This window comes from Astatotilapia calliptera, chromosome 17 (genome assembly GCF_900246225.1).
Source record: "Astatotilapia calliptera chromosome 17, fAstCal1.2, whole genome shotgun sequence".
NCBI lineage: Eukaryota > Metazoa > Chordata > Actinopteri > Cichliformes > Cichlidae > Astatotilapia > Astatotilapia calliptera.
The window spans coordinates 12068540-12092806 of record NC_039318.1 but is presented as its reverse complement, the minus strand read 5'-3'; the positions used below and the strand labels follow the sequence as shown (position 1 = coordinate 12092806).

The 24267-nt window shown below is 39.4% G+C and overlaps 2 protein-coding genes across 4 annotated transcripts in view; one reads left to right on the top strand and one right to left on the bottom strand.

Annotated features, from left to right (window-relative positions):
- The first annotated feature begins 3851 nt into the window (after positions 1-3851).
- On the top strand, positions 3852-10902 carry mpl (MPL proto-oncogene, thrombopoietin receptor). The gene is made up of 12 exons (XM_026148139.1): positions 3852-4009; positions 4264-4381; positions 4717-4886; positions 5348-5499; positions 6372-6507; positions 6599-6710; positions 6942-7111; positions 7556-7698; positions 8063-8243; positions 8479-8560; positions 8725-8812; positions 9493-10902. Exons 1-12 carry the CDS (start codon positions 3916-3918, stop codon positions 9949-9951), a joined length of 1905 nt encoding a protein of 634 aa, XP_026003924.1. The 5' UTR covers positions 3852-3915; the 3' UTR covers positions 9952-10902.
- A 3403-nt stretch (positions 10903-14305) lies between these two features.
- Positions 14306-24267, bottom strand: part of ddah1 (dimethylarginine dimethylaminohydrolase 1) — an 82886-nt gene continuing 72924 nt past the window's right edge. For all 3 annotated transcript variants that reach the window (XM_026148137.1, XM_026148136.1, XM_026148138.1), the window contains 2 exons: positions 20353-20496; positions 14306-15222 (listed from right to left, as the gene is read on the bottom strand). In XM_026148137.1, coding sequence (XP_026003922.1) covers positions 15106-15222; positions 20353-20496 — 261 coding nt within the window. In that variant the 3' untranslated portion in view covers positions 14306-15105. The remainder of the gene's footprint in view (positions 15223-20352; positions 20497-24267) is intronic.

The window sequence follows — 24267 nt, the reverse complement described above, 5'->3', positions numbered from 1 at the left end:
AAGAGCTTAGGATGCTTTAAACAACAAACTAGAAGCTTCTCTTTTCAGCTTTTGCTTACAGTGGCTTGCAAAAATGTGACAAAATGTGGAAAAGTTCAAGGGAGCCGAATACTTTTGCAAGCCACTCTATATGTACATATTTTAAACAGCATTCCTTTCCAATGGAAAAATCTTTGTAGGTATTTCACTGTAATTTTTTTTACAGTAGATTATGTATTTTAGTGTTTTGCCCAACATGCATGAGTTTTTCACTGCACTGTGTCTTAAAATTTGTGGTTGTTATATTGTCATAGTTGTGATGCATATTTTCCTCTTCCTTCCCCTTGTTCCCCTTGCATGTCCTTGTGCAACAAATTTGTCTGATTGGTCATCTGTGACACAGCCAAAAATGGGATGTGTTGCAATTTTCGTTACTAAAGTCAACCATAATTAGAGGACAAACATCTTTCTATCATCTTGTAAAAAAAACTTTGTGATTGTGGCTTTTGTGTTGGCCACACTGATCATTTCTTTCAGAAAGATAGTATCCATCATAGCTTTGCAGCATACATTTAAAAAAATGAGTAGGTATATAAGGATTCTTCACCTTCAAGTTTGAAGGCTGTTCAAATGTTTTGGTGCACAAAAGCTTCACCAAGTTTGCTTTCAGTTTGTTCAATATTGTTTTCCTAGATACTTAGAATCCATGTGAAAACAGCCATTAACTAGCTCTCTGGGTTCACCACTAGTCGTTTGCACCAATTAGACGAGACATTATATTGCATCAGTGCAGTCACCTGGCCCGTGCTCAGAAACAGGTCCTTCTGTAATTATAGTCAGTGTCCAGTGGCTACAGGATACCTCATTTGAGCTCCTTAATCATTTGCTCTGAGATATTAGCTTGCTACACTTGGCTATATAAGGTCTCCACAACATTGCCGTTGGTAGACTTGACCATTGTTTAAATGATTACAGTGCTCATGCTTCATATTTGATGCTAGGTTTCTTTCACATTTTGCTTACACTGATTCCTTGTGTTGAATTTATTACTAACATGGAGGATGTCTAAAAGAATTTAAAGCATCTGATGTTACTGTGGCGCTTTCATATACTCTTAGCCCTTAATTCAGTTTTCCTGATTCTTCAGTGTCTGCCTTAAGGTAAACTGACTTGAGGATGACATAAAACTCCAATTTTTAGAAATATGTTTTCTAATAATGTGGATGAGATATCTGGAACTGTATTTCTTTTTTTACATCTTTCTTCTACACATTTTTCAGTTTTGAGTATCTCAAAGGATTATCTCAATGATAAATAAAGTAATTACCTCAGCAAAAGACTGTAACACACCTGGCAAGAAATATATGAGCCTTTCTTCCTTGAGGTGCACACAGACATCAGCAAAAATACTTTTTTTGTTTTCTTCTTCTTTTGTATTTTTATTTATAACTTTACAATGAAGTGTTTACAACTGTAATGGCAGTGTCTGTAAGTGTAACAGGACCTAAAAGTGACGAAGACGACTTAAGAATGCGAAAAGTTAAGCAAGAGCATAATTTATTGTCTTGAGGTTGAATGCAGAGTCGAAAGTATAAAATCCACTGAGTGTAGACAGACTGCTCTGCGGAATAGGGAAGTGGAGACACGTGGGGGAATTGAGACACAGGTGCTGATAATAAAAAGATACCTTCTAAACGCAGACAGGAAACTCTCACTGGAACATGCTACAAAAATAACATGGAGGAATCCAGACAGAAACCTTAAAGCATAATATCAAAAAGCTAAAACTCCTTCCTAGAATAAACAAGCAGTAAAAAAAAAAAAAAAAAAATCTAAACCTTAAACACAGAGAAGAAGAAAAAATAAAAAGCAACCCAAAATTAACTAAGGATTCAAAACTTTCAAAATCACCACAAAAGCCACAGAATACAACACAGTGCCTATTCATTTATAACAGGAAGTCTACAGAAAAATAGTCTTAAATTCTCTCCAGCTGTCAGAACCTGTTATTTCTCAGTCGCTCATACATACCTTAACAATAAACAACAACAACATAAGTTAGCTTTTTTATATTCAGTCAAGCCAACAGAAGTTTAAACTGAGCATCAGAATGAAGGAGAAAGGTGATTTAACTGACTTTGACGTGGTTGTTGGTTCCAGACAGGGTGGTCCGACTATGACAGAAACTGCTGCTCTACAGGGATTTTCATGCATGGCTATGTCTCGGGTTTACAGAGGTTTACTGAGCATCCTTTTTCTGGATGAAAATCCCTTGTTGATGTCAGAGGTCAGAGCAGAAATTTGAAAGAAAAAGGGAGTCAAGCCAGGTACTAACAAAATGCATCACGTGAAGTAGCAGTTGAGTGTAAATGTAAAACCTGTCTTTTCACAATCTGATAAATATCTTGAACAGGATCTCCGTTAGTCTCAGTCGTAGCCTTGGCTTTTGTTCCTGCGCTCTCCAACATACCTTCACACACATAATCCGCATTTCTCAAACACATAAACACATACAAGCTTTTTTTTATAGAGCTAACATGCAAAATTCATGTCAGAGAAAAGATATTTTTAACAGGACATTAAAATATTTCTGCTACTATCTAAATATTGATTAAGTTTACTAATAAACACAACTCCACAGCAAAGCTTTGGTGTTTAGTTGCAGTTCAGACAATCTTTGTGGTAGGTCCTCAGCCTCAGGTGTGTCTAAACAAACAAACAAAAAGCCAGTCCTCTCAGAGATTGGTCAACTTTGGTAGCTGGCAAATCGCATGGCATCAACCATAACCAAACATTACGCAAGGTTAATAGTTTCTTAATAACACAGTCAAGTATGTGGATACCATTAGTGCATCTCAAATTATAGTCTATGATTTTTTTTGTTAAATAATTCAACTGGAAAGGGTAAACTTTCAAATATTCTCTATTCATTACACATAAAATGAAAAAAAAAATCCAAACCTTTTTTGTTTTAATTTGGATGATTATGGCTTATAACTAATGAAACTCTGAAAAGCAAGTTAGTTAGACTCAAGGTTTTCATTTCATGGTAGCAGAGATATATCAGACATATCTGTGGTGTGGTCAGCACGCATCAAATGATAAGTTTGCTTTTCTGCTCTCACGTGTTTCATTATTACTGTGTTCTAATGACATAAGGTGAAAATTATTTTCTTTTCTATACACGTCTGTGCAAAACAAACAAACCGCCCCCCAAAAAAAACTTTAATATAGTTTTAAATAAGATCTTTCGGCGCTTTCCAGTTGCAAACATCAGAGGCATCACTATACAATGTATATACTACTATACAATATAATCCATACTTTTTCTTGTGGATAAAGCCAGATTTTTCTTTTTTTTTTTATTTCCATCGTGACAAATAATAAAAATTATTTAAACAAAGTTAGCTGGAGGATGAAGTTTAGACGTAAACATGGACTTTTTGAGATGTTTTTGAAGTTCAAAACTGTGCACTGCACTCTGCAATGCTGCAGTAAGTCAGGAAGCGGTTAATTAGCAAGGTTTTTTTTTTCAGAGGTTAAAACCTCGCTTCTCTGTTCATCAGTAGGAGGAAAACATTGGCAGACTGAATTAATATCTGTTGAAGGTGGTCACCAAAGAATTTGAAGCACCCGAAGAACCTCATTTGTGTTCTTCGGGTTCTTCCTACATTTTCCGAGGTGTCACATTCTCTGCTCACCGCAACCTTTTTGTTTATTTACGTCTAATCAGTCCATCTGCCTCTTCTTGGTGACTACTTCTGCTGTACAGAAAGCTTGCTTCCTGTTTTAAGCACAACCCTTCAATCCTTACCCACCCTTGCCTACTTAAAACCATGCATAGGAAACAGCGTACACACTGTATATACACAAGCCTGCACCGGTGTTAATTTGATGGCCATGGTGGTTTAGAATTTCACAGCGCCTCAATTCAAGATGAATTTCCTCTACAGATTGGGAATATTCCTTAATATTCTGTGGATACAAGCTTTCTTTGTGCCTGGATTACAGTGTAATCTGTCAGAGGAAGGTAGGGCTTGAAGGATGGTTTATTTATCAACACTGGAGTATAAACTGATACTATGCAACCACACACTATTGCCAAAATGTGAAAATGGGAGCAATACAGATACTCAGAGCACGTTTCTTTGTTAGCGGGGCATAAGGCATTAATATGAACTTTGGGCTCCTTGTTAACTTGAATGCAATGCCCACAATGTCTTTTTTTTTTTTTTTTGTATTTCCAATATTCTTCATTTATTGTGTTTGTCATTTTTGGAGCAGATGTTTTGTTCTTGAAGGATGAGCCTAATCCAAAGTGTTTCTCTCGGACAACATTTGATTTCACCTGCTTCTTCGAGACTGCAGACAACAGGACTTATAATTTGTTCTACTCTATAGAGTATGTTAAACACTGTGAATCTACTGAACTTTCTGTATTATGAAAACTATTAAATACTATTTATGCATTGTGTTTAGACACTTTTTGATACTTCTGGCATGCTACTGATATTTATTTATTATTCTATGTGCACGCTTCTGCTGTATACTGACTACATTTTTAGGAAAGTTCTTAGTTAGTTAGTTTTTTTATTGATTGACCATTTTAATGGTTTATGCACGATAGTCGCCTGTATTGCATTTCTTCTTACCCGCAAGGCAAGATGTTTAAAACTGTTTTATTAGCTCATTAATGAGCAGCCCTGCCTGCTGTTTTTTTCTTTCATCCCAATCAAGCTCTCCAGCGCAGAGGTGTGAATTATCCGTCCAGAGAACAGAGAAGGGAACTTTGCTGCACATCTGCTCTTTACCTGAAGTTATGTGGTTTGTTGACTGCATCCTTACAGTCACTGAATCCTTTACGAATGCCACCATCTACACTCGGACTGTCTTTATGAACGATCATGGTAAGACATCTTGTCTTTTCAAAACTGAATTTTTCATCACATAAAGAGTATTGAAGAAACTTTACTTAGATACTGTATATTACAAAATTTAAAACATTTTCATCTTTTGATAAAGGTGACGAATAGATGCTGAGTGTTATGGGTTAGATCAAAAATAAGTTGCAGTGAACTGGAATTTAGGTTTTGCATCCTTGAATCCTAGTTTAAAGGACAGGAAGGCTTTAGGATGATTTGCAAGGAAGTAACTATGTTGATTAAAAAGAGAGAAGAAAACACAAATAGCATTGCTAACTTATTGTGGGTATCACCAGTTAACTAGAAAGTCAGGGGCCACCTCAACCTTTGCCAAGGCACTAGTCAATTATTCCCACCATCTTCCCACCTATAATCCAATACTGTGTTCTTCCTTCTGTGATGATGTCCCAGCCCCAACTCCTAAACCCGAGTGTTTTTTCTTTTAGTTCTTTTAGATCCACCAGTTAATCTGTCTTTACACCCAAATGGCCAAGTGGGACAGCTGAATCCTTCATGGACTTCAAACATAAAAGACGTACTAGTGAAGTACAGAATTGAGTACTCCTCTGAGGTCCTTTACAAGGAGTTAGATCTAGAGGTACACACAGCTGCTCTCCTTTGTCTTTCAGCTGTTCCCTTTAGGAGTTGCTGCAGCAGATCATCTGTTGTCATCTGACACTACACCCAGCATCCTCTGTCACACCAACGCTCTGCATGTCCTCCTTTCATAAATCTTCTCTGTGGTCTTCCTCTTTTCTTCCTGCCTTGCAGCTCCATCTTAACCTTCAATTGTCCGATACATCCACTGTCCGTCCTCTGCACATGTTCAAACCATCTCAGCCTTGCCTCGCTAACTTTATCTCCAAACGGCTCAACCTAAGCTGTCCCTCTGATGTGCTCATTTCTAATTTTGTCCATTCTGGTCCATTCTTGCTTCTACTGACTTTCATTCCTCTTCTCTCCAGTGCATACCTCCATGTCTCCAGAATCTCTTCCACCCGCTCCATGCTCTCGGTACAGATCATGTTGTCTGCAATCATCATAGTCCACAAAGACTGAGTAGTCTATTGTGTTTTCATCGGTCACCCATTGTGAAGCCTTAGGGTGCTTCACAAAGCAGCTTCCCTTTCTAGACCCTGGGGTTAAGACCATCTTTATAATTCTTCAAGTGTTTACGGCTCAACTGCTGTTCATGACAACTGCATTGGATGTGAATTTTTATACAGCTCCCCAAAGTCTATGAAGGTTTGAAGTTGTGCATTTGGTGGTTAGTTGTTATAAAAGTCAGTCTAAAGACTGCCTAAATATAGAATTCCATTTACTGTCAGTTTGCTGATAACCAGTGTTAGAATTACCAAATGATTCCTGAGCTCTGCCTTCTGAGACTGACTCATCTCGTTGTAGCTTATATTTTTGTGGTTACTTTTTTCAAACAAAGCTTTATGATGATGCTTTTGATTTCTACCTAAGAAAGAGGACACACTGGATTCTCTAAAAGAAGGCGAGGAGGTTAAAGTGCAAGTCGCTATTAAACCTGATTCACCTTTTGATGGCCTTTGGAGCAGGTGGTCAGATCCTGCGCGAGCTGTGGTCCCCCAAAGTGCAGGTGCGACCAAGCGAGAATTACAGAGAGAATAAAATGGTACCCATTGAACAGCACCTGGTTGCTCAGTAATGATCTTTTCCATGCTTTTCAGATGACACTGCACTTTTATGCTTCACCTCTGACCTGAAAAATGTCACCTGTCACTGGAATTCGAGCAAATATGATAAAAACAACTTTGGACTTTTTTACCAAATCCTTCACAGGTAACACAAAACACTCATTCATCACTTCATGAATTATTACGCACAGGTCATTTTTCCATCCACCTGTGTTGTGGCACAAAAGCATCCATCCAAGCATCCTTCCATCTTATTGTCACACAGTTTGAGCACTAAAATACTCAAACTAATCCAGAGTTTTGAACGGGTCAATTCAACAGAAATGTATATGAAACTTTTATTTTCTGTGATTTGACTTTGTTACAACTCTTGTAGCAAGACCTCGAGGTGGACGAGTTGGACTGAATGTGTGGCTGATGAGAAAATCATTGACCAGTGTTGTTTCCATGGAGGAGAGTCCAGGGAAGTCAGGGTCAAGCTCACAAACATCTCATGTCCAAAAACGAGGACTTTCTACACTGGAGCATTTACACTCAGCAACTCCAGTGAGTGGCATTTAATTGTTTTATTTCTATCATTCTTGGTTATTTTGCATGTGCGATCTGTATTTAAACTAAAATTGTTTTTTTTTTTGCTTTTTTTTTTTTAAATCAAGAAGCAGCTCAGAAAAGTCCCCATTATTAACCAACTGTGCCATGAATGACTAACTGCTACTTTAGTTTGTATGCTGAAGTTTTGCTTCTAAGAACATGCTCATACATTTACTCAGATCTTTCAGTCATATAAGTGATTAATATATACAACAGTCCTCTGGTCAGTTGTGAACATGTTCAGACTTGGTTTACCTTTCAATTTGGAGGAAAGGCAGAGGTTTGTTAGCTCTTAAGCTTGCCTGGATGTCTTGAAGGAAACTTTCAGTTAGGTTTGTGGGCTTCCTTTTCACTGATCAAACCTGAGACAAGGTCTTATGAAAGATTTTTTCTTTGCAGTCAAAACATCCCCACCAACTCATCTGAAAAGAATCCTCAAGAAAGATAAGTTGTGCTTGAAATGGGACACTCCTCTTCCGTCACTGTCAAATTACCTACAGTATGAATTTGACCACCAGCTGAAAGAATATGAAGGATGGAAGGTAAGTAGCTGTGTATGTGTGCGCTGTCTTTACTGACATCCAAGGGCCATGTTTGAATTGAATATATCTTCCTTCCTGCCCTTTAGATTCCTTTCAAAACTATTTAGAATTATCATGATGGCACATATTCTGTTTGTGGACCAATGATATTAGGTCTAAGCAGTGTCAAGCAGTGTGAAGGCTGCTTGATCTTTCCAGCAGATGGCGCCAGCGTTGAACTTTTTCAGTTTACGTGCAGCCAGCCCTTTAAATCACATGCATGAGTGCATTTTAAGAGAAATCTCAAAGGTGTTGTCAAAGAATGCAAAGGAAATAACAGACTATAATCATATAATAATGTGATTTGGTTCCCTTTCTGTTTCAGTATTTCCGTCCAGAGATAGTAAAGGGCCCTAAGACAGAAGCATGTGTTGAGGTTCCAGCAGGCAGCCAGTACAGAGTCAGGGTCAGAGCTAAACCCGCTGGGCAAATTTACTCTGGCTTCTGGAGTGACTGGTCCAATGTGTTCACTGGTGAAAACCCCCGTGACTCCCTCAGTTACACAGGTAAGCCTCCAGCAAGATCAAAAATTCAATAAATACAAACTTGACCATAAAGTAAAATAAAAAGTATCACTAGGTAGAGATGAGTAGATTACTCCTTTCTAAGAACTAGAAGCAAGTAGTTTATTTAACTTTTAGTAGTTTGAAATGTTATCTTTAAGTACAATGATGTTCTTTGTTGCTGTAAGGGAACAAACAGATATGATACATTTCAAACTTGGATGCATTGCATTTTCAGGCGTGTTGCTCATCGTGTGTATCCCAGTGTTTATACTGATAACAGCCACCACCAGCACCATCGTGTGTGCCCTGCACATCAGGTAGATTTTATTTTTCTCACAGCTCATTCAAAATTTTAATCACCTATAAGAAAATCCAAACCAAGATGTTCCCTTTCTTTTATAAGGGTTTTTTTTTTTAAACTAAATTTTATGACATAAAAAGATTTAAGGACATGTTTCCTCTCTTTTGTGCATTTTTATAGGAAAGTCAAGCAGTATTTTTGGCCACCAATTCCAAACCCTGAGAAAGTCTTGCAAGGCTATCTGACAGAGATCAACACGCAGAAAAGGGTAAGTTATTTAACTGCATTACAGGTACTTTCATCCTTGTTTTCTTGGAAAAATGGACTAGAAACAGATATTATGTGGGATCACAAAACTCCTGCAGGCCCACCCATAGCAAAAAACAGCAACTATTTATTGGAATACTCTGATCTGTATTTTATTTGGTTTTGGAAAATATCTACAGTATGAATTTAGATTAGTTTTGTGACATCTTTGTGGCATGATGATAAGGTTTCACACTCTCGTTGTATAAAAAAAGTGCTTGCTTTTAAATGAATTAATATTAATGATACTAATAAATGGTGATCTTTTAACTCATCACAGTATCTAATACAGTAGAAGTCTATACTGACAGTCAAATTCATGGTGGAGAACTAGAGGCGTGTCCCTCGTGATTCTAACCTGATGAACTACCTTCTTGTAGACTTCTCCACTGAAAAGTGCTGCTTCGTCTTTGGGCTGTAACCGTAGATTCCGCTCTGATCACCAGTGTTACACATCAAAGTCAGCAAGGATTTAAATGCATTTTTTACATTTAGATGTCAAAAAATATTTTGATCAAACTAATAGCAGTATGTTTTTTGTTTTTTTGTAAGAAAAACAAAAGTTAAGCTTGCTCCAAATGAAAGCACTTTTCAAATGACTTTTTTTTTTCCTTATTAAAAATAAATCCCTGTACACTATAGGATCATCCTGTTCTAGAAAAGCTGTGCTCCGAGGAAAACACTACATCTGTAGTGGAGATCATGTCTGAAGAAGAGGTTTCCGAGTTTAGGAAGCCGTCAGAAGAATTCGCCGAGCTCCTGTCATCAGAAGGGAGCTTCACCAGCAGCGAACTGGTAGATGGAAGCCCGGGGACAGAAATCTTTCCAGACTACGTGACTCTCAACAAAGACAGTATCTTTCTCTGCTCACCAGCAAACATTTACATACATGAGCATGTGACAGAGAAAGGAAACCATGAGATAGGAGATGAGTACCTTCCCACGTGTTCCTGCTCTGATGGCTCCGTCTGCTTCTCACCTTGCTTATGCAGTGACCTTCTTAACCATTCATATTTGCCTCTGGCAGAGCCTGCAGAAAAGTTCAGCTGCAAGGTCACTGCTGCAAGGAGTCCCGGAAACATCTATACTAACTTTCCATAAGAAGAACAAAAAGTGTAGCAAGTGTTTGGTTTTTTTTTGTTTGTTTGTTTGTTTGTTTCCATCAGTGCAAATCTTCTGTACAGTAATCTCTGCCCTTTGTACTGTTTGGCTGTAAAAAAAAAAAAAAAAAGGCTACAAAATGAAAACAGAGCTCAGCTATGAATTATTTGAGCCTTAACACATTGTTTGGCCCAAGTAAAGAAGCGATTCCACAAAGTCGTCATCAACGGTCAGCCCTGATATGTAGTCTTTTAGGATCAGATGGTATCAGATTTGGAGTTTAAGTTTTTGGTTGGCAGGATTTTACAGCGACTTTCATCTTACTTTCCATCGTCAAATTGTATATTGTATGCAGGGCTGTCTCTATCTTGTGTGAGAGAAAATGGTGAGACTATGAGTCTGTGACTGCATTCAGTGGTGTGACCAATTAAGAATCATTTCTGAGTCTTGTGCTATACTCAGCCATATGCTCACAGGATCCCTCTGCGACACGTTCCGGCTCATTCACACTGCCGCTGTTTATGGAGCAGAGAGTCTTCCGCAGCTGCTTATATTTCATATAATTTAAAGTTGTTATGTTAACATTTCTTTTGGGGGAGTTTTACACTATTGTGATACAATTTTGTACATCGCAGTAATGGAATGCAACGGAGTTTGCTTTGGACCTTGGTGTAGAAGATGTACATTCTTTCTGTATGCTGTATAAAGCAAATTTCCCCTTAAATGTTACATTGTTGCCAAGTGAAGGTGACACCCGAGTGTTTTTTCCCCTTTCACTGTCCTACCAATGTTGTATAGTGATTGTACGTGTTACTTTTTAGACATTTTTGCAACTTCCTTTCTTTTTTCTTTTTTAAAGAAAGTACAATAATAACTGAAAAAAGTGTTAATTATGCATTACAATGTTGTTTTCATGTTTTGCAGTTTTGACAATAAAATTTAACAAAATTATATTCTTTTTGGATTTTCTGTAGTCACTGAACCATTTAGGCTTTGACTGGTATTACATTTCAAAGCGAAACCCAGGAGATGCTCAACATTTTACATATTTGCCTCTGGCTGGGCCTGCAGGTAAGTTTAACTGCAAGGTCACTGCGGCAAGGAGTATCAGAAACATCTATATCAAGTTCCCCTAAAAAGAAAGAACAAGGTAAGAAGTGTACTTTGTTTCCAGTGGTGGAGATTTCATGTACAGTACAATATGTAAAGTTGGCTGTGAAAAGGATACAAAATGAGGGTTAGGGCTCAGTGGTGACTTATCGGATGATTAAAAGAAGTGTTTCCATAAAATAACAACGATAAATTTTTTCTATTAAGGCTTTTAGAACAAAAACGTTCACGTCAGACTTCATCTTCTTGCTTTTCTTGCCTCCACCTAAATAACAGCTACAGTATCCTACCTTGAGATATCTTATTTTTATTTTTCAAAGCACAAGCAGTCTTTCTGTGTGTTATACTTTTACTGTCAGTAGGTGGTGGTAGAGATCAGCAGGTGGGCTGTTGTCACAGTAAGTCCTTCTCAGACATGTGGGCAGCTACACTACATGACAGAAACTGGGAGAACATTTAGATTTTGGCCGAGTCTTAAGTTTGTATTTTTATCATACATTCACACACACACGATATCCCCGTAAGCAATATTAACTTTGTAGTAATATGAGTAAACTGGTGAGGATGTTTCACTTCAACTCTGTCATAAAAAACAAACAAAAACCAACAGACACATTACAGCTAGATGTTAATTTATTACACAAAATAATTGAAAGGCTCAATGTAAGATGATTCAAATAATTATCACTCACAAATTGTACTTAAGACCTGAGATGAAACATGGGAAATCACAACATCACGACCACTGGTGCGGACGAGGGAACCAACAAGAAAATGAACAAGAATTCTTTAACAAAATCACTGCACTGTTTGGGAACACCGTCTTCAAAAAGCAAGAACTGCATTAAATGTTCATTCAAACATTTATTGAATATTTTGGTGTCACTCGGGGAGGTTGATGATTTTAGATAATGCCAGCTCTTGACACAGTACTAATCAGACAGTGTATGACTGTATCACTCACTGGTTGAGAATCACAAATGGCTCTGCAACTACTGTATGCTATCACCCCGCATCCAGCCAGCCGCCTTCTGTAAAATATACTGCTGTCGCACTTTAATGGCACATCTACAGCGTTCGCCAGACTGTATGATATCATGGCCATAAATTAGCCCACAATCGTCTATGAGGCAATCGCAGAGGGTGGGAGAAAAGCGAGCTATGAGAGGGAGACAGTTGAGAGAAAGAGAGAAAGCTTAAAAGAGTCAGTGTTTACTGGCGTACAAGCCTCTCCTCCCAACAAGAATTCTTTCCATGTTTCATCACTGCCCACTTGCCCATACACAAATGTCTGTGGAGGGAGGTTGACTCACCTCATGATGTCATTTCCTTAACTTTCACTTGCAATCAGGGTGAGAAACGACATGGTTTGAAATCTGATGGGCTTTAACATGCATACGGTGTAACACAGTATACGTGTTTACGTATGCTATGTTGCCATGTTTACAGGCCCTAAAAACGTGAATTCAGCAACAACAGGAATAAGGCCACCGAGGCAGGTCAACCTTTCAGCTCCTACTGGGACGCAACACATGGAAACACAGCAAACAGCTTGTTCTGTATTTGAGTACAAACTCTGACTGCAGTGACATTTGGTCCTACTGGGTTCTGTGAGACAGACAGAGTTTCCCAGCAAGAGCTTAGTCAACAGTGGAGTGAAAACTGCCATACAAGGGGGGAAAAAAAGAAGAAAAAATTAGAGTAATTAACGACACTGGCACAGTTAATGATGTGAGAAAACTACACTGCCTTCAGAATCATTCAGCAGGATTGAAGTCATTGATTTTCCAGAGAGGCACTGTAGATTAAAAGAAGCAGAGGTGTTCTGTTCGAGTAAATGAAAGTCTAGGTCAGAGTTTAATAATGAAAACACTAATTTTCCACCTCTGTCGGGTTAGGGTTTCTAAGTCTTTCTTACATGTCTGTCATCCCCTCTTTGTTTATACAATGTTTACATCAACAAAACGTTACAAAACCACTGCAATATAGCATCACTTGACCAGTTACTGCCATAGACTGTATATAAAAGATGGATACAGCTACACATTGGTTTGCAAGGAGCATTTTTGTCATCACCATCTTAATGTTTTGAACCTGGACGAGCAAGAAGTAGATCTGACTAAATAAAACAAAACAAAAAACAAGTGACATTGGACGCTAAAGAATATCCTGCTTCATCTTTACCTTTACGTGTTTTACCCTAAATAGATCATCATTTAAAATCAATTAAAACAATGCCATATTGTTTTAATTGATGCCGATACGACGGCATTGTTTTATCGGACACCAACTGAGACTATAAACTCATCCATGTTTTCTGAAGTCATACAACAAATGCAAAGTAGGATCATTTTCTTATAGACTTCCATACAATCCATGATCTTTTCTTCTTTTTTTAACAAGAGGTGTCGCCCCCTGGTGCCCATTATAAGTAATGCAGGTTTAAGGCACTTCCACACATGCGTAATTTTTTTGTTTTCTTTTTCCACCGGTCTGGGAGGTGACATCCATCTTTATATATAATCTTCAGTCACTGGTAGCTTCTCTAAATAACAAGTTATAATGCAAAAAAAAAAAAAAAAATCAAATCACTGTAATCACACCAGAATCTCACATCTTCACAAGGCTTTTCAAGTTTTTTAAGAACTGTATTTTCAGAATAAGAATTATTTTCAGAATAAGAATTCACAATATTTGTTTGAATTAATAAGCAATGTTATGGTTTTGGAAGTTTGTTTTAGCACCACTTGTAAAGGAACAGTACGGTGGCCCTGAGAGGCCAAATGGACTGCAACTTAAGAAAACACCAGAAATAGGAAAAATGACAACGGAAATAGGAAAAAACACAAGGGAAGTGTTTCTGGGGAGACAATAACCTCACGGACCAGTTGCAGGAACCCAAAACATGGTAGGCGTGTTTTATCATGATTCATATAATACTAATGACGGATTTTCAGGCTAATAGTCAGGCTAACACACTTACCTCTCATCTTTTCTTTCCACACAAAACCAATAGATTCTCCACTTCTTTTAAGTGTCTCCCAGTGCAATCTTAGCATATTTTGGTTCCTGCAACTAGTCCGTCGGGTTATTGTCTCCCCAAAAATACACCTCCCTTGTGCTTTTGGAAATCTGTTCTTTGCTATTTCTTTTTTCCTATTTCCGTTGTGTTTTGTGTGCTTTTGAAGCATTTTTCTTATTGCTGGTGTTTTCCTAAGTTGCAGTCCGTTTGGCCTCTCAGGGCCACCATAGAACAGAAGCAATTTGACATACAAGAGGAAAAAAAAGTGTAACTGCAACAATCACATTGAGATTTTATATCACATCGTAGCAGGACTTGCTCCAAAACGCAGTTCTTGAAGAATTAGTGCATAATTCATTACATAAGCAAACACACAGAAAAATTAAATCACAGTTAAAAGGGTGACCATAAACAATGCACATCAATTGTATCATTTTTATTTGTACCCAAATGATTTCTGAATTAGCTGAATTATTAATACATCTGAAGTCAAATGTTGGTAAGACCATACTGTACAGAGACAACAGCTGACAGGTCCCACTGGGTTTCACCAGCGCTCTGTTCTGTGTGGTTCAGAGTTGTAAACACTGGACAGTAAGTAAGTGTGGTTCTACTAATGTGGTTCTACCTGCTGTGCAGGTTAAAGGGGAAATTCAACATGGCACATGGTTGACTAATCTGATCTGGGATCAGGTCTTTATCAGATACACTTGTAATTAATGACAACAGCTTGTATACAAGTGAAGCAGCATATGCTATTGGAAAATACAAATGAATTAATAAGGAGAAAATTTGACGAACATATTGTATTTTAAATCAACTGAACTATTCTTTCAAACTTTTAATTTTATTTTAGTGTTTTGGAGTGAAAGGGTAGACAGATTACTCCCTTTGCCCCTCAGCAACATTAAACTTCCCTACACCTCCTCTGTATACCAGGATGGTCAAACCTTGGGATCCATGGTGATTAGTTAAAGGCTCCGCGTGGTTACCATGCACTGAGAGACCCCGAGTGACCCCGCTCAGATGTTTGCCTTCTTGTTGATCAGTACAGAGCAGCATGTTAGGGCTCCATCCACTTTGACCTTCTCCAAGTTGGACGTGGGTATCAGCATGTGGTCCTTCAGCTTCTCAAACACCTGCAGGACACACAGACAGGAGCGCAGCTAGGAATTAGCTAATTTTCTCTGTTCATTTCAATTCAGTAGAATTAGAAAAGGCTAAAGAACAATCTAATGTGAAGTAGTTAAGTTGGAAGTGGAACATACGTAACACTTAAGTTTGTTTGCTCAGCTTGTCAACTTGTAATTCTCCGTGATATAAAAACTCTGCAGGGAGACGCAAATTGTGAAGAACAAGCATTCAAGCTTTCCTGGTCTCCCGGCAAAATATAAAAAAAGAAGAAGAAAAGAGAGAGAGAAGGGAGTGAGAACTATGACGACATTCTCAAAAGACCCTTGTAAAGTAGTGTGTCACTGTGTGGACACCTTCCAGAAAAAAACTAGCGTTTTCCTACCACACTTCCAAACCAAGACAGTTTTCTCTATAAACTCTAACTTCAACCCTGCTGTGACTTTCAGTGAGGCCTTATGGCACAGCCAGAGGGACCAACTAAACTAATTTTTATCTCATGATGCAATTTGGCTGATAAAGCCTCTGCTGAACCAGATGCCATGTGTAACCTCACCTCACTGAAGTTCTGTCTAAGTCTTGATTCTTTTCTGGGACATTTTGTGTAACACGGCCAGCAGCACAAATCAGAGCTTTCCTGAAATATTCTCAACATTGGTGCTGACCCGCTATGGACTCCTGTAACAATTATATACTATTTGTTAAAATATGTTAATTCTTATTTATATGTATTAGAATCAAACTGAGAAAACCTGCTTGCCATTTGCTGTTTTTTTAAGGATCCGCAGGGCTTGAAGTGTGGGGAGTGGCCAGTCTGGTCCAAACTGTGCTATTTGTGCCTTTTAGGGCATTTTAATTGAATAAATGAAATAACATGGTCTGAAGCAGCATGCTCGGCCTGTCCAAGAGGTGCTTCAGGTTCAGGTTTGCTTGTTTTTTTTTTTCTTAGTCTCTTGGGCCCTAATTACACTTATTTCCAATAGAGACCAGTCTGTAACCATCTGCCAACCACATGAGAAAAATTTCTATCTCCCAATTTGTTGGCTGTGAGTTGCTAAAGTATGCTGGTAGTCACTAGATGAAACATACAGTTCTGTGCTAAATACATCCTTCCTGTTGCTTTGGTCGTTAGCAGATTGCCGAGGTTGCTCATGGTTTGCAGGGAAGAGGCAGAGTGGTTTGTAAAGCAACTGCTGTCAAAAAGTGCAGCAAAAGCTGGAAACAGACAGTTCCCCTTCAAAGTAAACATGGTGGCTGCAATGGTGACTCAAAACGTTCACATTGTTGTTCATTTTAGGCTTGTATTGCACTTTTTCAAGCTTTATTACTGTTTGGGTAGCAGTTAGCAAGCATAAAGTCGGCATCTTCCAAGCAAGCTACAACAGCTAGAATCTGCTTGTGACCAAAGTAATCATGAGGAGGTTTTTGGTGCTCTTTGTGAACAATTATCTATCAACTGTCAGCAACCTCCAGCACCCATTCAACAAGTGGTTAGGGAATACAGATTTTTTCCGTGCTATCACTAGTTGCCAAATAGTGGACAACCCATCTCTAGGGCTTTACAATTACTGATTTACTTAGGACTATTTAGCAAGTATCTGCAGTTTATCGAGACAGGTTTTACTTGACAACATTAGCTGATAACTTGGCACTTTAGCCTTTTGATGAAACATTGCTACCCCCATCCCCCAAAACAACAAACAAACAAACAAACAAAGAAGAAACCCACAATATTGTCACAGATAAAATGCTGAAGTAAAGGCTCAGAACCCAGGGAGTGATGATGGTTAGCTCCATCTTTTATATACAGTCTATGGTCTACAGGCATGGCAGCAATGCTTTAAACTAAGCAACATGCTGACAAGTGTCGTCAGTGAATACAACAGACAACTTAGCCTATTGCTAAAGCTAATAATACAGTTTGATCAATGCACTAGAATTGTGGGGAATATGAATGGGTGCACTTATTGGAAACCTGACCCAAAGTTGTAAAGGTAGAAATAAAGACAAAGTCAAATAAAAATAAAATGAAATAAAAGCTTCATGGGGAAAGAGAGTGATAAGAAAAAATACATTTGAGGTCACTAAAGTTAGAATGATTTTCCCTCTGGAAAACAATCCTGGACTAACCAAGCAGAACTGCCTCTCAAAAACATCTTAAGTTTAGACCATATAATCAGACATAACTCAGGGAAAATTAAGCTTTCACAGTATTCTCCCAACATAACATCACTAAATCCTCTGCTCTTTATAGCACCTCTGAAACCAAAGTCTCTCTTTTTTTGATCATTTCCAGCTGAGTTCTCATTACTTCAGTTGAGATTTATATGCTGGGTCAGGGTGGCATGGTCTCAGCAAAGTAGTAGTTGCTATATTTCACCGGACCTTTTGTCTGCTTAGTTTCGATGTGTCCAAACAGAGCCCTCAACAGCAGCTGCCAGCACTAACCGTTAAAGGTGCCCCATCTCCACCCCCATCCGACCCTACCAATCCTCTCTCATGACCCCCTGCCTTTGTTGATGTGGAACTATTATGTAACTTCACGAGCCAACTAAAAATAGACCGGAGATCAGGCCAGACAGTGTTTAGAATCAGAAAGCAGCAGACATCTTGCAGTGTCTTGGTAATTGTGCTGACAAATCTCTACATCTCACTGAGGGAACAAGCAACAAGTTCCCCTGGGAACTGTACTAGACAGGACAGTCAGTTCAGATAAAACTGCCCTTGCTATATTACGGCTTGTATTATCTCTCGGAGACTGAAAGCATGAATGGAGATTTGAGAAGGTGTGTACTGATATTCATTTTAAAGAACAAGGGTTATGTGCAGAGCTGTAGTAATCACAGAGGGATAAAGTTGATGAGCCATACTATAAAGATATGAGAAAGAGCTGCTGAAGCTGAAGAGTTGTTAAGAAGAGAGGTGATGATCAGTGAGCAGCAGTATGGCTTCATGCTGAGAAAGAGCACTACAGACCCGATGTTTGCTTTGATAGTGTTGATGGAAAAGTACAGAGAAGGAGCTGCACTATGTCTTTGTGTATGTAGAGAAAGCAACCGATAGGGTGCCAAGAAAGGAACTGTGGTACTGCATGAGGAAGTCAGGAGTGACAAAGAAGTATGTGAGGCTGGAAAGGACATTTATAAGGAGAGTGAAACAGTGGTGAGGTGTGTAGTAGTAAGAGTGACGGATGGGTTTAAGGTGGGTGTGGGATTACTTCAGCTCTGCGCTCCTTCATGTTTACATTGGTAATGGACATGTTAGCAGATAAGTTCAGGCAGGAATCTCTGTGGACTGTGACGTTTAGAGACAGCATTGTGATTGTAGTGAGAGCAGAGAGCAGGTGGAAGAGATTCCGGAGAGGTTGAGGTATGCTCTGGAGAGAAGAGGGATGAAAGTCAGTAGAAGCAAGACAAGAGTGAAAGGAAAGGTTTAGAAGATGGTAGTGAGATCTGCTTTGATGGATAGCTTGGAGATTGTGGCGAACCCAAAAAACAGGAGGATGAGATGCTCAGATTTTACTTAGAAGTCAGAGAGGCAAGGATGAGATGGTTTGGACATGTACAGAGGAGGGATAGTGGATACAGTGGACAAAGGGTATTGAAGATAGAGCTGGCAGGCAGGAGGAAAAGAAGAAGACAACAAAGAAGATTCATGGATGCCGTGAAGGAGGATATGCAGAGGGCTGGTGTGGTAGTGAAGGATGCTAGACATTGTGTGAGATGGACGTAAATGATCTGCTGTAGGGAACAGCCAAAAGAAGAAGCAGTAGAAGTTATATCTTGTGCTATTAATATTTTTCCACTCTCTTCAGGCTACAATTTCTAAAAAGACAGTTTTTGGAGCCAAAACTGTGTTCCAGGTCAATTTCTGAAGAATTTGAACCTTTGAAAGGAAACTGGTTCATGGAACTAGCATACATATCTCAAATAGTGCTCCAAATGTTCTGTTAATATGTGCTTTCAAAAAGGGAAGTATGATATGCTCAAGATTTTATTATGTTCAAGTTGAATTCCCTCAGTTAATCTTGTTGACAAAAGTCTTCACTGTGGATTCTAGTCCAAAGACGCATAATTTGGTGAATTTTTCCTTCTAAAAATAGCTGGCGGAGGTTGAGGTTTCAACCACAGAGTACATTTTGAGGTTTGAGTACTGTCTCTGCAGATTGCAGGTTGCCAGGTTCAATCCAGTGAGAATTCTTTTGACTTGTTGTGATGTGGAATGACCCCAAAGCATCTAAATAACAGTTACGGCTCAGCCTGTCCAAACCCCAAAGAGACGGAGGTGAGACAATAACATGTCATTCACGTCAAGCGACTGTAGCAAGTACGTGTAACGGGTGAAAGGCACATCTTGAAAAATAAACAGCATGTAAGTAGGTCACTGCATGTTTCAGAGATATTTGAGAAAGCACGTAGCTGTGTGTATCCGTGTAGTGAAAATGTACACGGCGAGACAGCCGCTGAGCCCACACGGTTTCTCAAAGTTTGTCAAAGACGTTTTATTTGCAATATATTTGATGAATAGAAGTCTAATATTCAAAGGGCAATTAGTCCTGATCTTTCGGGAGAGAAATGTTGGTCTATGAAGTCTGCGACGCTCACCAGCTGGCTGCATATTATGCTGTTTGTGCTGATTGTTGCTGGGCAGCCACAGTGGATTTAACACTTTACATTTGAAACTGGCCAGAGTGAACCAAAACAGTAAAACTGGAAGTCATTGAACCTGTCAATGATATTAAACCAATTGTTACAGCAGCTGATTTGAACAACTTTGCTCAAGTTCTGAGAAAAACAAGACCTCAATGTCTCTGGCTCCTAGCCTGCGGTCTGATGCTCACAAAGGACACTTCTCAACAAACTGCAGGTTCTTTTGTTAAAAAGAAATTACAGCTCTGGCTGCGGTTAGCCTGCATTGGTCCACTAAAACAACCATGTAGCTTTTGTAGGGTTTCTTTCCCCAGTTGTTTTTCTCAGAGGCCTGGACAAGATGAACAACAACAAAGACAAGTGCTCCTTAAATCTAAATCGCTAAACCAATTTGGTTGTTCTGACGGTGGTCCTTCCTGCCAGGATTGTGGATGAATGTGCTTTATCGTCAGTGATACAAAGTTGCTGAATGTGGATGGGGAAAAGCACCTTTGCACTCTCTGGAAACTCCTCTGCTGTGCAGTGTAGAAGCACGTGTCCCTTGCTGGGCAGGTTCATGTAGATGCAGTTGGCGGCGAGGTCGTCGGGTACTGTCAGTTTGTCGTAGCGATGGTCACTCATCTGCTGCATTATCTACGCAATTGGGAGTAAGAAGACATGACAGGAAACAGACTTTGAGGCAAATGCATAAGTGAAAGTCCACATAATGTTCAGAAAGACAGACACAAGCCAGGCCATGAGAGATTTTGATTCAGAAGCGAGGCCTCAATACCAAAAGTCAGCGCCACATCCTTCTGCTGGCCAAACCGCCACAGGGGCCTGGGGGGGAAGGGGGCCGGGTGGGTTAATGGAGAACACAGGAGCAGATAGACATTCTTTCTCAGCAGATGTCATGTTATTTATGTAATCTGAAGGAGCTGAAGGTGGGACCGGCGGTGGGGGCTGAGAAGACGCTCGCGTTGCCAGGTGGAAGTCGGCGGGTGAGGATGTTATGACCAGAGGAGAGGCAGGTGCCTCTTAATGTTTATGAGCAGAACATCTGCAGATGGTTACCTTGGAGACGGGTAAGGGAGGGAAGGTTAGTGAAAAAAAAAATGTCAACATTCAGAAAAAATATTTTGAGAAGGGAGATTTTTCCCCTGAATTAAACATACATACATATACATACATACACACATATATATATATACACATACACATATCTATCTATCTATCTATCTATATCACTAGCTGGGCCCACGTCCTCATTTTAGTTTTGGCAGCGTTTTAGTAGGTAAAGGCGAAAGCTTGGACATGAATTGAGCTGCGGTTTGGGGAAGGCCTCGAAGAGGACTGGCGACGGCTCCTGGACCTGGCAGATCCCCATGTACTAAATAGAAGTGAAGAAGTTAAAGAACTGAAAAGGGGAGGGAGGGGCACGTAAACAAGGATGAACAGCTGGCAGAACTGGCGGAACCTATATAGATGAGAACCGGAAGGAGTGTGTTTGGAGGCGTGGTCCTGCTCCTGAAATTTCGATAATCTCCAATTACATACAGGCCACTGCACTGCATCCAAAAAGTGTGACGTCTGCTTGACGTACATAAAGGTTTAGAGGAGTGACTGTGAGAAAATGCGATGACACACTACTACAAATGTGGGAGAAAAACTGGTGCTTTGTGAGCACAGTGGGCTTTGTGGCTGTAGATGTTTTCATTTCACTTCCCACTGACAGGATCCATTGCACCAGGGAAGACAAAGGCATATATAGAAATTGGAAAAGGTCAATTACTGCAAGACCATTATATAGAAATATACATTACTCTGAACGTTTTATTATGTCCATTGCATTATAAGTCAAATATACTCACACTACTCACAGAAAAAGAAAATCAACCTTTTTCCAGTGTGAATAGTCACCTATTCCTATCCAAACAGCAAATGTGCTGTTCTAAGTGCTTTCCTGGGAAAGTATTCAGGACACAGGAAATGACACATGTTAGGGTTTCTGGCAGCACCATCATTGTTTGGTCAGGGTAAAGAGAGAAACAAGTGTGCAGTTAGTAAGAGCCAATAGAAAACTTAAGAGATTCATTGTTAAATGGACATGAAATCTCTAGAAGGTGCAGCATGTAAAGCAAACACATTAAGTAACCACTGTTTATATCAACAGAGTTGGTATAAAAAAAGATTTCACTGCGTAATATTATGACTGCTGCATTATAAAAGTACACTAAACTGCCAACAAAGCTACTGTTTTTGTACATCTATCAGCTATAACGAGTTTTTCTATTTACAAATGGTACAAATGGTAAAACATCAGCCACAAATGGCACTCCTGGGCGCAGGGCTGCGGGACGAAGCACAGCAGTGTGCGCACATATGTCGGCAGATGCGTAATCAGACATTCCCAGGTCACTCGTGGGAGTGTCATGTGACTGCAACTGCCCTAAATGAAAACACTCAAGTCCATAGGGTGAGGGCCAACACGGTCTGTGACACACGCGAGTATTAAGAGTGAGTAAAATGTCGACTCCACCTAAGATCCCAGTTGTTCCTGCTTTACTCTTCATTTTCTCATTAAATTCAAGGGGAAATATGCGCATAAGGGAAATGACATACAGCAAGATTTCCTCATGTTTCATGTAAAATTTTGATCCATGAAATTCAATTAAATCCTCACCTGACTAATGAAACAGCTGGTTTTCTGTTCACTGCCAGACGCTGCAGCCAATCAATATAGGGGGCAGACCTCTTTTGTGTTTTTCTAAACTTAAAGATTCTTTAATTGAATCAAATCTTAAGCCTAAAGAACTGAAACGTATGGGAAATTATCCTAGATACCTTTACACAATAGTGGCTTTTAACGTCGTCATTCTGGATCTTCACCAAGTGTTAAACTACAGTCAATCGACACAGACTTAATTCGAACAATGGCTGAGGTCCAGCTAATGCACAAGAGTGGTAACTGGGCAGCAAAATGTAGTCATTCAAAAGCTACTCGAACTAAATATTTACTGGATGGTAATAAAATCCCTCTGGGGCAATGACAAACCTGAGCAGTCTAGAAAAACACCAACAATTTCCAGGACCTTATGTGGGAATCAGCAGAATCTTTATCTTGGCACCTGGTGTGAACATTTCTAATGCTCACTTTAGCAATCCTTCCCAGAAACTGCTTAAAACTTATGCAATACAGCTTCCAGATCTGGACAGGAAATGAGACTGAAATTGCTTCCTGTTGATGGACCATAAATGTTTGGTATTACTGGTCTAGTATTTTATTGCTGCAGTGTAATGTTTTCAGTGGAAAAGTACACAGAAAAAGGAAACGCAGGGGGAGGATGCAGGAAATTTCAGATGACATTTATCTAATGTTTAAGGCTGCTGCTATCGGCGTCTACAGCTGATTCAGGGACACAGTGGTATCACAAGAGGAAACCTAGAACATGCTGTGAAGGTCTAGATCAGGGTGTCAAACTTGTTTTACATTATGGGCCACATACAGCCAGAAAAAGAAGTACAGTTCCACTGATATGTCTTGTTTTCGCTACATGATAAGAATAAGAATAAGAAATAATTGTTTAAATTTACAGAAAACGTTCTGTTAGTACACGGCGCAGACTGTCCTGTAATTATTACATTTTTGTTTTTCTTTGTTTTTTCTTACTGAGTAAAAATCTGGGTTTTTTGCTTTGGATTTTTTACTTATTTATTTTGATATGCACATGGGGGAGGAAAAGCTATAAAACCACTTTTTCCAAACCCTGGTGGGCCGATTCTGGATCTTGGGCCTTATGTTTGACACCCCTGGACTAGATAGTAATGCCAAGTTTTATATTTGCTCAAACTAAAATATTGCGACAGCTATCAGGTGGATTGCTGTTCAATGTTGTTCGGACAATCATGGTTCTGAGGTGATATAAAGTCAACTTAGCTCTAGATTTTTATCTATGACTGTTTTACATGGTAACAGTGGTATGGAGTAAGTATGTAGTATGGGAGAAACAGAACAAGAAACAAAGCTTCAATATATAAATAATCCAAATCTGGAACCTACATTCTCCAACACTGGATTTGGCCATCAAAAAAAAAAATCTCCAACAGAACCTTCACCATGCCGTCACCTCATTATCTATAAAATTCAAGCGTGCAAGCATCCTTGAGGTGAAGATCAGACTCTGACCAAGAGAGAGCAATGAGCTCATGAATCAAGCTAGGCTGGATGAAGGGGCCACTGATGATCTACAGCCTGCCGGGCAGTCTGCTGTAGGAAGGAGGGGGGTAGTGCGAGATTACAGGGAAAGGGTGCTGCAGCCTCTGACACAGGCTGTATTTTGGGATGATGACTTCATGAGAAAAGCTTGACAGTGACAGCAACAGATGGATGATGAAATCCATCCGGTCATTCTGCGAAACACAGAT